The sequence below is a fragment of the Marmota marmota genome, unplaced genomic scaffold (assembly GCF_001458135.2).
Source record: "Marmota marmota marmota unplaced genomic scaffold, marMar, whole genome shotgun sequence".
NCBI lineage: Eukaryota > Metazoa > Chordata > Mammalia > Rodentia > Sciuridae > Marmota > Marmota marmota.
This window is the reverse complement of record NW_025999869.1, coordinates 16,235,204-16,247,876: the sequence shown is the minus strand read 5'-3', so window position 1 is coordinate 16,247,876 and position 12,673 is coordinate 16,235,204. Positions and strand designations below refer to the sequence as shown.

Sequence of the window (12,673 nt, the reverse complement as noted above, 5' to 3'; positions counted from 1 at the left end):
TGGGCCACTGGGCCTTTTCTGCCGGTGGTCACCGTTCCGCCTACCTGGCAGGCACTGGGGGTGGGGGGCGGCTCTGCCCCTCAGCAGGCCGCTGGGCCTGCTCTGTGGATGGTCACAGTTTCCTCTACCTTGCCAGCGCAGGGGGAGGGGGCGGCTCTGCCTCTCAGCAGGCAGCTGCTCCTCTTCTGCTGGTGGGTCGCAGGCCCGCCTACCTTGCAGGAGTGATTGGAAGCTCTGTTCAGCCGTGGGCCACTGGGCCTTTTCTGCCTACCTGGCAGGCGCTGGGGGTGGGGGGCGGCTCTGCCTCTCAGCAGGCCGCTGGGCCTGCTCTGTGGATGGTCACAGTTCTCTCTACCTTGCCAGCGCCGAAAAAATATGTTTAAAAGAAGGTGAACCTTCCATGCTCAGCAGAGCAACTGCAAACATTACCTCTCCTTTTTCCAGGGCCTATGGAACATTTCTTCTTAACAGCTGAGCTCTAATGCAATTACAAATTTTTCTCCAAAAAAAAAAAAAGCAAACAAACAAAAAAACCACTGGCTTTTTTGGAAGAATAATGACATCAATAAGAACTCTTCTTAATTAGATGGGAGAGATGTTCACATAACCTCTGTTCACAGATACTTGAGAAATGTCTGATCTTTTTAGTCTATGTGTCTTCCCCTTTAGAAAAAGTTACAATTCAGATACAGTCTGCTTCTGCTCAGAGTGTGATTTTTTTCTGTCTTGAGTTTAACCTATTGCATTATAATAAGTCAAGAGCAAAAGCTATTTGCAAAAGAGAAAAAATTGAGCACAAGCTGTAGCTACCTGCAAGACATGGATAATACCCCAAAACAAGGTGGAGCAAAAAAATTTAGACAAATTCTCTATTCACGGCAGTCAATGCCTATCAACTGATGAATGGATAAACAAATGTGGTATATCCATACAACAGGATATTATTTAGTCAGAAGAAGAAGTGACCTACCATTGTCTGCTACTACTTAGATAAACCCTAAAAACAACATGCTAAGTGAAAGAAGCCCACACAAGACAGCATATTATATGATTCCGTTTATACAAAATGTCTTGAATAGACAAATCTATAGTCAGAATTTAGACTTTGTGAAAGACATGCAGATGGGACCAAGATTTCTTTGGAATGATAAAAGCGGTCTAACCTTAGATTATAGTGATGGTTGCACAACTCTGGAAATTTACTAAAAACCATTTATACACTTAAAATGGCATGTATTTGTGGCATGAATGTTGTGGCATGTAATTTATGCCTCAGAAGATATTTTTTAAACAAATGAACTAAACTGGAGATTTTGATGTCCCACTACTTCAGAAACTGAACAAAACTATTGACCTAAAAGGGATAAAAATCTTTGAAAAATAAATTTTTAAAAGTATGATTTTAAAACATAAGTTAAAAGAGTCTTTAACAATTCATTGGATAAACAATTTACATTCTACATTCCTATGTGAGAGAAAAAATATAAGAATTTGGTTAGGACTCCTCTTATCATGCCCCAGGGCTGGCACAGAGCACATCATAGAGAATAGTTCCACAAAGGAGTCTGATGATGTAAGCAGGATGGCATTAGTGTTTTCCAAAGGTTTATAACTCATTCTTTTGAATTTAAAAAAAAAACTGACATGCAGAATAATACACAAACCTTAGTCCTTAATTTTCATTGTATTGTAATTAATTTAGTCAACAAATACTTTTCCATCTGCCCTGTGATTTCTTCCTCATTTAAACTCTCACAATTTGTTTTAACAGGTTCATGTATTTTCATTTAAAAGATTTTCATCTACTTGATTTTAAGTTTGTTAGATGTGTACCTTATTGTCTATAGCAGTCTTTCCCATCACTTAATAAATCCTTATTAAAATACATGAACATTAAAAAAGAATAATTAAAATAAACTCAATGTGTGAGAAAGACGAAATACTAGATTACCTTAGGAAAAAGAAAGGTAGTAACTTTCTTATTTCCCTCAATTCTTCCCCTGCTTTCAGGCAGCAGTGAGGGCAGCCCAAGCTCACTGCCTTAGAAAAGGAAGGCTACAAATGAAAAGCAGAGAGCAAGTCTGAGCTTCCCATTCCAAAATAGTCTACTGAGAGACTTCAGCAGAGGAGCTTGGGAGTTTCAGAATTCTGACTTTGAGTACTCATACCCAGAGTTCATGTGGGAATCTATAGGTTTGGCATGAATATACAATGATACAAGGACCAATTGTCCCCCACCCCACGTCTGTCCTCCTGCAGGGTTCTAGTCAAGTTACCAAAAGCAGAGTATACCTCTGTACAAGCATAAGGACAAACTTTGTAACTATCAGCACAATTTTGGGAGTCAGGGACTGCTGGTGTGACTGGTATAAAGAGAGTATGGTTGTTCAGGGAAGTTAGTAAGCACCAAACTCCATGGTTCATAAAGTTACACTGCAAAATATAAGAATTTTAAAAGTTCAGGTGCCAAGGTGAGCATGCTGGAGGTCTGGGCACATAGGTGTAGGCAGGGAGCTGCTCAACTATTTGCTGTTATGTTATGTTGCTCCTCTGTGCTTTAAGTTTTTCAGCTGGTTGAAATAATGAACAAAGTTTGGGACACATGGTTTAGGGAGCTGAATTAGGTCAGTGGTTCTCAAGTGTTTGTGCATGCACCTTGGGAGTGGAGGATGGAGGGGTTTGTGTTGGTTTGTGTTGTGTCTACTTTACTCTGTGTACTACATGCTATGCTGTTTGCACCAGACCCTAGTGTAACTCTAACCTTCTCTCACAACTCTCATCATGTCTAAGTGAGTCATAATAGGCTTTGCAAATGTTACCAATGCAGAGTTTTAGCTGGGTAGGAGCATAATGTTAGGCATGAAGTACTTATAATGAAATTCAGATTTTAAAATCCCAACCAGCAATGAATATTCAGATTTTAAAATCCCAACCAGCAATGAATACACTGGCATATCCATTTGCTTGTGCTTAATTTTATTACTGCTAGCAAAATTGTCAGAGTGATGAAAGGCTTATTCTCAGGCACTCCCTTCTCCCCACCTCTTTCATGAAGCCAGGAATTTAAATTCTTTCTGCCCTTCAGCAAAATCAGTACACTGGAAGTGGTCTGGGAAATATATTCCCATTAAGGAACTGATGGAGCTTCCAGGAGAGGTAGTTTTATTCCCTTATGAAGGACTGAGGAAGTGGCACCAAACATCCATTTGATGGAGGCCTTATGGAGCAGTAGAACAGGCTGATGTACCACAATTTAAATCCCAACTCTTTAGCTGGATGGTGGCACATGCCTATAATCCCAGAGGCTTGGGAGGCTGACAAAGGAGGATCACAAGTTCAAAACCAGCCTCAGAAATTTAGTGCAGCCCTAAGCAACTTAGCAAGACCCTGTCTCAAAACATTTTTTTTTAAAAAAGGCCTGAGAATGTGGCTCAGTGGTTAAGCACCCGTGGATGCTTAACCACTTAGCCGCAATCCCTGGTACCCAAAATAAATGAATGAATGAATAAATAAGTAACTTTGACACTTACTAGTTGTGGGTCATGGGAAAGCCAACTCAGCTTTCTGGCACTTGATGTCCTCCTTGGGACTAGAAGATAATAATGTCTAGACTGCAGTGTTGTGGTGAGGGTTGGAAATTACCTGCAGAGTCTGGTAGGTAGTGAGCCCTCAGAAGGCAGAGCTTGTGTCTGTTTTATTCACCACTAATGTCAGTCCTAGCATAGTCTTTGATTCATGGAGGGTCAAGAAATAGTAGCCATTGTTACTGAAAGTCTGCTCTGTTCTGAATAGTTCTTCCTCCTTCCATAATCAAGAAAATGGAGCTGCATGGCTGAGCCTGGCTTCCAGAGATCACTGACCTTCTATCCTTTAACACATTCTAGGGCAAAGAAGGAGCCTTCATGGTCCGAGATTCCAGGACTCCGGGAACATACACGCTCTCTGTTTTCACCAAGGCTATTGTGAGGTACGGTGCTGTCTCTGCTCAGAAGAATAGGAGAGACACTTCAGAATAGGGAGAGACACTTCAGGTGTGGGGTAATATAGAGCAAAGTCACAGGTAGAGGTCCACTAGAAATTGTGCAGCTTCCCCTGTTCTCTCTAGGAGAACCAAGGCCAAAGGGGCCAGGAACAGAACTGAAGAGAGTTAGAAAGGGACAGAGCTTTGGCTGGACCCCTGGTACTCCCCTGGTTAGCTCTGCCATTAGCAGAGCTCTTAAAGAAATGAAATATTTGCATTTGATGAATATATTATTTAATACACAGAGTAACAGAAAAGATAATTTCCAACCAAAAGCAAAAATATGTGAATTCCAATTCTGGATCTTCTAATAAAACTCTCCACATTTATTGAGGCCTTACCAAGTGCCAGGAACTTGACAGACCATTTCAATCCTGAGAATCCCTGAAGGCAGAAACTGCCAAGCTCACTTCACACAGAAGAAACCAAAGCTCAAAAAGCACCTATGCCAACGGGGCTGACAGGGCAAACCCTCTTCATGCTCCAGCCAAACTGACTGCAAGACACTCACTGCTTAGCTGCCCCCCACCCTCGCCAGTCTCCTTCTTTGTAAAATGATGTCTAAGAGCTTATCTAGGTCTCAAATCCTCTTCTAGTTAGAAAATTGCTAAGCACTTTGGCAATAACCAAAAATGCAATAAACATTAATAGAAAAATAATCTTCAAAGTGTCCTAGGGATGTTTATTGGAAGTCAGAGGCCTGAAAGTCCATAAGATATGCTGGACAGAAATGAGAGGTCAAGTCTGTGTTGGGGTTCATTGATTCACTAGGAAGACACCCCCTGCAATACTGCTAGACAACATTTATTAAGATTTAACATAGCAGACGGATAGAAGGCAAAGTCAGACAAGGGAGAGGCACATAGAGCCAAGTCCGGAGAACACCAAACACAGCTTTCAAGATCTTCTCCCAGTGGGGTCACACAGGATATGCTTTGTTTCTCCAGCAAGGAGTTGTTGCAATGTGGTGAAGTATGGCCCACCAGAGGATCCAGGAGAGACTCAGCACCCAGGATTTTATTTGAGGCAATTTAAGTAGGCACCCTGTGCCTAGCATATACCAAAATCCCAGACTTCCAGAAGGAGAGCTTACATTCTGCATAAGCCACACTGTAGTACATATTTTAGTCATATCCTGCCACCCTCAGCAGGTTAGAGAATGGCGAGAGCCCTCCTGAATTTCCAAATACCTGCCAAGGGCTAACTCTGCAAGCAGGACTTTCTTAGGATGGGAGCCAGGCCTACTCTGTCAATTCTTCTGCTCAAAGTCAAATAAAAGTTAAGGGGCCAGAGCAGTGTACATTGGTACACTCCTGTAATCCAGCAGCTGAGGGAGGCTGAGACAGGAGAATGTCAAGTTCAAAGTCAGCCTCAACAACGGTAAAGCACTAAGCAACTCAGTGAGACCCTGTCTCTAAATAAAATACAAAATAGGACTGGGATGTGGCTCAGTGGTTGAGTGCCCCTGAGTTCAATCCCTGGTACCCCCGCCACACACACACAAAAGTTAAGGGGCCAGAGAGGCTTTGTCAACAGACACTGTTGACAGTCAGCTAATGACATCTATATCACCAGTCCTCCACTTTGAAGCTGTGAAAGAAACAATCAATCCATCCAATGCTGTTGCCAATAGGATCTAGGCGCAGCCCCAGAGTACATTTTAGCACAACACTGGGGGCACCAGGACCAATCTGTCAAGGGTATACACAAGTTGAAACACTGTATCTGCCATCCTTGTGAGAAGTTAGGAAACAAAAACAATAAGAAAGGGATGCCAGTAGACACTTGGTGTCTCAACATTGCTTCTGTGTTTGATTTGTTTAAAGTGAGAACAACCCCTGTATAAAGCATTATCACATCAAAGAAACAAATGACAACCCCAAGCGGTACTATGTGGCTGAGAAGTACGTGTTTGACTCCATCCCTCTCCTCATCAATTATCACCAACACAACGGAGGAGGTAAGTGCTAGCAGGCAGAGCCAGAGAGGGACCCAAACTTAGAAGTGACAAGAGCGCTACCTGGTTTCTCCATGCCAGATGAGCTGGCCATAAATAATAACTGAATACACAATTTTAAAAGGATGCTGAGTATTTGATTCATCTCACACGTTTCATGAGCAAACTCTACTATGGAAATCATAAATTTCACCCCCACCCAACTGTGTTGTGAATCTTCTCAGGATGCAATATCAGCAACTGGACTTTGGGGTTTTTTTTTTTTTTTTTCTAAAATAAAAGTAGCTCTCGCATCAGATTTTTTCTGTTGTGATTTAACTTAGAAAATTGCTAGAGCAAAGTTCTAACCATTGCCTTTGGCTTTTCAATTGACCTAGGCCTGGTCACCCGACTCCGGTATCCAGTTTGTTCCTGGAAGCAGAAAGCTCCTGTCACAGCAGGGCTGAGATATGGTGAGTAGCACCATTGGGAATGTTGGGCCTTTGAGCTACAACTTGAAAGGTCTGGGGAAAATTCTAAGTGGACTTCCCATGAGCCTAACTGTACCCCAGACTTCAAATGACCATCCAAACAGCTATATTGTATATGTGTAGACAGCAGCACTAATGAACATTTGAACTTTGCAGTGTGTGTTGGAGGAGTGATTGTCTGACAGAACATTCATCTAGATCAAATCAATATCCTTTGGTTTTACTGAGTCCATCAATGAATGTTTATTTTGCAAGAACTTTGATCTTTCTGCATGCAGTATTAAAAGTTTTTTAGAACTGAGAGTATAGCTTGGTGGTAGCACACACCAGGCTCTAGAGTTGATCCCAGCACCAAAACCAAACAAATAAAGAATTTTTTAAAAAATATTTTTAAATGTATTTTATTTACATATTTTTTAATTTTTGAAAAAAAAAATTAGATGTTGATGGACCTTTATTGTATTTATTTATTTATATCTGGTGCTGAGAATTGAACCCAGTGCCCCACACATGCTAGGCAAGCACTCTAACCACTGAACCACAACCCCAGCCCCTACATATTTTTTATCTGGTGCTGAGGATTGAACCCAGTGCCCCACACTCACTAGGCAAGCACTCCACCACTGAGTCACAACCCCCACCCGGCAAAACAATATTATACCTTTAACAGAGTATGCACTCTAATGTAGCAGACCCTACAATGATTCCCCTCCTGTCCGCTGTAACTTCTTCACCCGTTTGGGATTATCTGCCTGAAACCTGAAGGCATCTGAGTGTGTATCTCTTGGTCCAAACTGTGTGTTACTTGAGGAAGCAGTTGGTCTAATCTTCATTTTGTATCTCCTAGATTGGTGGTTCTCAAACTTTAATGTGCATCAAAATCTTCTGGAACACTTATTCAAAATGTTGACTTCCTGAACCCTAGGCAACACTTAGCACAACATGCTCCCTGAGAGTGGGTGTCTGGGGTCTGCATTTTAAAAAGTGTTCTAGGTGACTTTGACACAGGAGCCCAGGGGTACTTTGAGAAACTCTGCTGTGGACTCTTCATTCCTAACCAGCAGCATGTCTGGTTCACAGTAGATACTCCATACTATTTGCTATGGAGTCTCTGCCTCCAAGAGGTGGAGATCTGGCTGTTTATGGTATTAGAAAAAACATTGGTATAGGATAATACTTCTCTATCCTCCTTATGAAAACCATGCTATTCTGGTAACTATAGAATCCTAAAGTGTCCATGCTGGTTGGGATCTCAGAGATCATCTGGTCAGCCTACTCCTTAGGAAAACTGAGGCTACGATCCTTTTGTTTGCTTACTGAACATTTATTGAGAGCCTGCCATGTGCCAGTCACTGTGCCAGCTTGTGCCTCTGTAGAAGGCCCCTCTGAATCCCCTCTTTCACTGACATTCTGCCTAAAGCTTAGCAGTGTGCTGTGAACATAGCAGATGCTTTCGATGGGTGAATGGATGATGAGTGATAAATGCAAATGAAATTTGTTCTATGTGAAAAACATTTTAGGAAATGGCTGGGACTTTGCAATAATCCATTTATGTATTTTTCTTTATAGCTTCATTATTGCAAATCTTCTTCTTTCCATGTTACTGCCACCTATGCATTTTTAATAGTTTTAAATGTATATTCTATGCTACTATTTGGGATAAAGGGTAATTAGCTATAATAGTTCTAAGGCTAGGATTTATACCATGTGCTATCTTTGAGTTATATTATACATAAGCTAAAGTTCTAGGTAGAGCTATGATGTTCTCTGGTAGCCCCTGTTCCTTATTATTTGCCCTAAAAATCAAGTGCCACCCTCCTCTCTCTCTTCAGGGAAATGGGTAATCCATCCCTCGGAGCTCACTTTTGTGCAGGAGATTGGCAGTGGACAGTTTGGGTTGGTGCATCTTGGCTACTGGCTCAACAAGGACAAGGTAGCTATCAAAACCATTCAGGAAGGGGCGATGTCAGAAGAGGACTTCATAGAGGAGGCTGAAGTCATGATGTGAGTGGTAAAAGAAGCACCTGCAGACACCCTGTGAAGCATGCCCTGGGCTGTGTTCTTTCAAACCCCTCTGACACTACATCATACCGCCTACCTTCTCAAACTCTGGCAGTGGCTTCCCACTGCACCGCAAATAAAATGAACTGCCTCACATGGTCTCCAAGGTCTGCCATGGTCTGACCCTGCACACCTCCCAATCTTCTCCCCGTCTCCCCTCTGCTCCATAACATGCCAGTTATGCTGGCCTCTATTCATGTCCACACATACCCTGACTCCATGTTATCCTTCAGGTCTTGGCTCCACTGACATATTTCTTTTGGGGGGAGGGTATGGATTCTATTTTCAAAACCAAGAGTCAGACAAGGTGACAATTCAGCAACAGAAGGTTTGGCACTTTGGGATACTGGATTTTGGCTCTTATCCTTGTCTTTTGTCTCCAGGAAACTCTCCCACCCCAAACTGGTTCAGCTCCATGGAGTGTGCCTGGAGCAGGCCCCTATCTGCCTTGTGTTTGAGTTCATGGAGCATGGCTGCCTGTCGGATTACTTGCGCAGCCAGAGGGGACTCTTTGCAGCAGGAACCTTGCTTGGCATGTGCCTGGATGTGTGTGAAGGCATGGCCTACCTGGAAAAGGAGTGTGTCATCCACAGAGATTTGGTAAGAGCATGCATGGCCAACACCAGCAGGTGCAGGGTGAAGGGCACATCCCATTGAAATGTAGGGTTAGCAAGACTGAGAATGTATTAATAAATGACAGGTCACAGATCACCTCCCTTCCTCTCTCAGCTTCTTCCTTTCTCCATCCACTGGTCCTATAGAAAAGTGTTTCATGAGGACAGATGTGGGCTCTAATCCCCGCCTTCCTATAGTTTATGCTCTCTGAGTTTCATTTTGCATGCTTCCAAAATGGAGCTAATGACCACTCCTTCTGATCTTCTTTGCCTTAGTTTTGTCCTGGTAAAATGAGGGAAATGGACAAGCACAGTTTTTCTTAAAGTGTTATCCACCATCTACCAGAATAACATTAGAATAACCCTAGGCCACGTCAGAATCTCTGGTTTTGGGGGCTCAGGAATATTCATGTGTTTCCCCATGTGATTTCAAGTTTGAAACTCACTGGAGTCTTCAGTCTCCAAGGGTTCTTCCAGTGCAGCCGTCTGTTTCTCCCTATTAAGGAATAACTTTAAGATGATCAACAACCTCAAAAACTTCTTATACTAAGCACATAGGAAACAGTTTCTTCATATCATCCCTGGTGTCAATATTTTCTTTCACATGGGTTTGGTATCAGGTGGAACCTATCTTTGGTTAGACAACACTGTGGATTTCTTAGAATCCAGAAGTGAAGACAAGCCTGCTCATCCTGTTAAAGGATTAACTTTCTAGCAAACTTGCAGCAGGTGCTTGTGAAGCTTAATTAACATTTGAGCTCCTCCATGCCCTCTTACAACATACCACAGAAAGGCACAGACTGATGATGGGAAACTCCTGGATTACTGTCTAGCCACCAACAGTTCTCTTTTCTCTTTTGTTGGCCCATCTCTTCTCCAGGCTGCCCGAAATTGTTTGGTGGGAGAAAACCAAGTCATCAAGGTGTCCGATTTTGGGATGACAAGGTAACACAGGGACATGGTACTTGCACAATGTCAGCAGTAGTACTGAGGCCCCTGAACATTCTGATCTCTCTATTCTGTGCTCTTCTCAGGTTCGTCCTTGATGATCAATACACCAGTTCCACAGGTACCAAATTCCCAGTGAAGTGGGCTTCCCCAGAAGTGTTTTCTTTCAGTCGCTATAGCAGCAAGTCAGATGTGTGGTCATTTGGTAAGTGTCATCCAGGCCCCACCCCCATGTGATCTAGGACTGTGGGAGACCAGCTATTTCCTTAGTCAGATGTAGATAACTCTACCTGCCCTGATCCCTGTATGTTGAGGGAATCCCACTGAAGGCCTATGTAAGAACAGCCCAGAAATATATGAAAGAGCCCTTATTATTGTATTTGCTCCTAGAAATTTTTGAAATGGCAGAGAGAGAAAAACAAAGTGAAAAGCAAAATTCTGGTAGCAGCTACTACTTGGTCAAAAGCCAAAAGACTCAGGAGATTAGAATATAAATTTCTTGAAGGCAGGGACTATGTTTTGTCCAATATTATACCACCACACTTAACCTCAATAAGTATTTTATTCATTCAACAACAATTTTTTGAGTAATCTGCCATTAACCAGGGGCTAATTTGGTGCACAGGCTGTAATGGTGCATAAGATAGAAGCCAAATTTTAGGGAGGTGAGGAAACAACAGTAACATAAAGAAGCTAAGAGATACAAGAATTAGTAAAATAGGGGTTAATAAGTGCTACAAATAAAATAAAACAATAATGGGATAGATCTGCATTAGCTAGTATGCTCTGGGGAAGGGCTCTGTGAAGGCTGACTCTTGAGCAAAAAGTTACATGATGAGAGAAAACTGTCACAATTTAAAGGACCAGGGAGCAGTGTCTCTGACAGAAAGCCCAGCAAGTGCAACAGCTGAATATGTCCCCAAAGCAGGGGGTAATGATTTCTTGGAAGAACAGAACACAATGAAATTGCAGGTCATAGTAAGGAATTTGAATTTCTAAAAAGTGTAAATGGGCACGAATAAATGAATGAAGCCAGTGTAGTGGGAAAAGCTAAATGTTCTTCCTGAATTTGTCATGTCAAATCAAGTCAAGGTTAGTGCATACTAAAGATGTGCACAAAACTACACCAGATGATCTCTTCAATTTGGATTAAAGTAAGGATTATCTTTTGGATAGGAACTGTTCAGAGTGGTCTTGCCATTCTGCACCAAGGGCTTGCTAAGAATTTACTAATCATAGAAACAAGGGGGATCCTGGCTGATTAAATGTCTAAGGAAAGTACCAGTTTTAAAACCTTTAGCATTATAGAATGTCTAATTCTGAGCACTGAGTAGTTTGTTAATTATTAGTCCTTTTGATTTCTGCATTAAAGCAAATCACTATTCAGTAGTTTTAGCTGCTACTTTGTTAAGCAGGTTGAAGTTATAGAATGAACTTGGAAGAAGTTGTCCTGACTTCATTCTTGGAGACTCTTCTCTGCCCAGAGCATATAACTAGGAAGGATAAGGCTAATATATGGCCATTTCTCTGTAGATGACAAAGCTGATCACACTGTGCCAAGCTGGGGCCACACAAAGAGATGTTTGAAGCAATGACCACACTGGCACCTTCATCTTCTGACTCTTATTCATCCACAGGGTGTCGCCTGGGAATTTTCTGCTACATTTTCTAATTAGAGGGTTAGGCTGAAATGCTCCCTCCCTGTGATGGGTTATCTAAAGAGCGTCCAGAAATAAGGTTGATGGATGGGTACAGAGTATAAATGGTTCAGTGAAGAAAAGTGTGAGAAAACTGGGGTGGCAAGCCTGAGCAGCAGAGACCTGGATGGGCTGAGCTTCCTGCCTGCCCCAGCCCTTTGCACTTTGTCATTAAATACAATTTTTGCCCTAATTAGCCAGACTATTTTGAGCAAGTTAAGTAACCTCTTTGAGCTTCACTCAGTTTTCTCATCTACACATTAGAACATTTGTATTAAGCAATAGTTTCCAAGTCCTGCCTTAGCAGCAACGCTATGCTTTCAAAAGAAATCTCATGAGAAATTCTGGCATCTCAGGGTGCTGAACAGTCTTCTTTATGGCTCAGCACTTCCAACTCCTCAGGCACCTCTGGGGAGCCCCTGAATTCTCTTAGCCAAGGACTCTGAGCTGGCCATTTTAACAAGCTTCTGAGATGATCCTTATTCAGGTGTTGGGGGCTCACACTTTGGGAATTTCTGCCTCAAGTTTCTAGAACTCATCTTGAAAACACTAGGTTAGGTGATATGTAAGCTCCTTCTGGTTCCGGTGGCCTGTGGTTATATTAGTATGATATAAAGCCCTGGTTGGGTATGGCCATTCTACAGAGGGCAGAAGGGCAAATGGGATTAAATCAGAAGTCAAAAACAGACAACCTGAACATGTGTTTTTCCTAGTTTATATAGTACAGGTTGAGTATCCTCATTTAAAGTACTTGGGACCAAAAGTGTTTCAAATTTCAGATTTTGGAATATTTTCATATACATAATGAGTTTTCTTGAAGATGAACCCAAATCTAAACACAAATTTATTTGTTTCATATGCATTTTATACACTTAGCCTGAGGGTGACTTTATACTTTATATATA

General features: G+C 42.0%; 1 protein-coding gene across 1 annotated transcript in view; it reads left to right on the top strand.

Annotated features, from left to right (window-relative positions):
* Itk (IL2 inducible T cell kinase) overlaps positions 1 to 12,673 on the top strand; it is a 65,535-nt gene that overhangs the window by 44,908 nt on the left and 7,954 nt on the right. Inside the window, exons 9-15 of the mRNA XM_015492675.2 lie at positions 3,885 to 3,967; positions 5,848 to 5,981; positions 6,356 to 6,430; positions 8,281 to 8,452; positions 8,893 to 9,109; positions 10,004 to 10,068; positions 10,158 to 10,276. Of these exons, the coding sequence (XP_015348161.1) occupies positions 3,885 to 3,967; positions 5,848 to 5,981; positions 6,356 to 6,430; positions 8,281 to 8,452; positions 8,893 to 9,109; positions 10,004 to 10,068; positions 10,158 to 10,276 (865 nt within the window). The remainder of the gene's footprint in view (positions 1 to 3,884; positions 3,968 to 5,847; positions 5,982 to 6,355; positions 6,431 to 8,280; positions 8,453 to 8,892; positions 9,110 to 10,003; positions 10,069 to 10,157; positions 10,277 to 12,673) is intronic.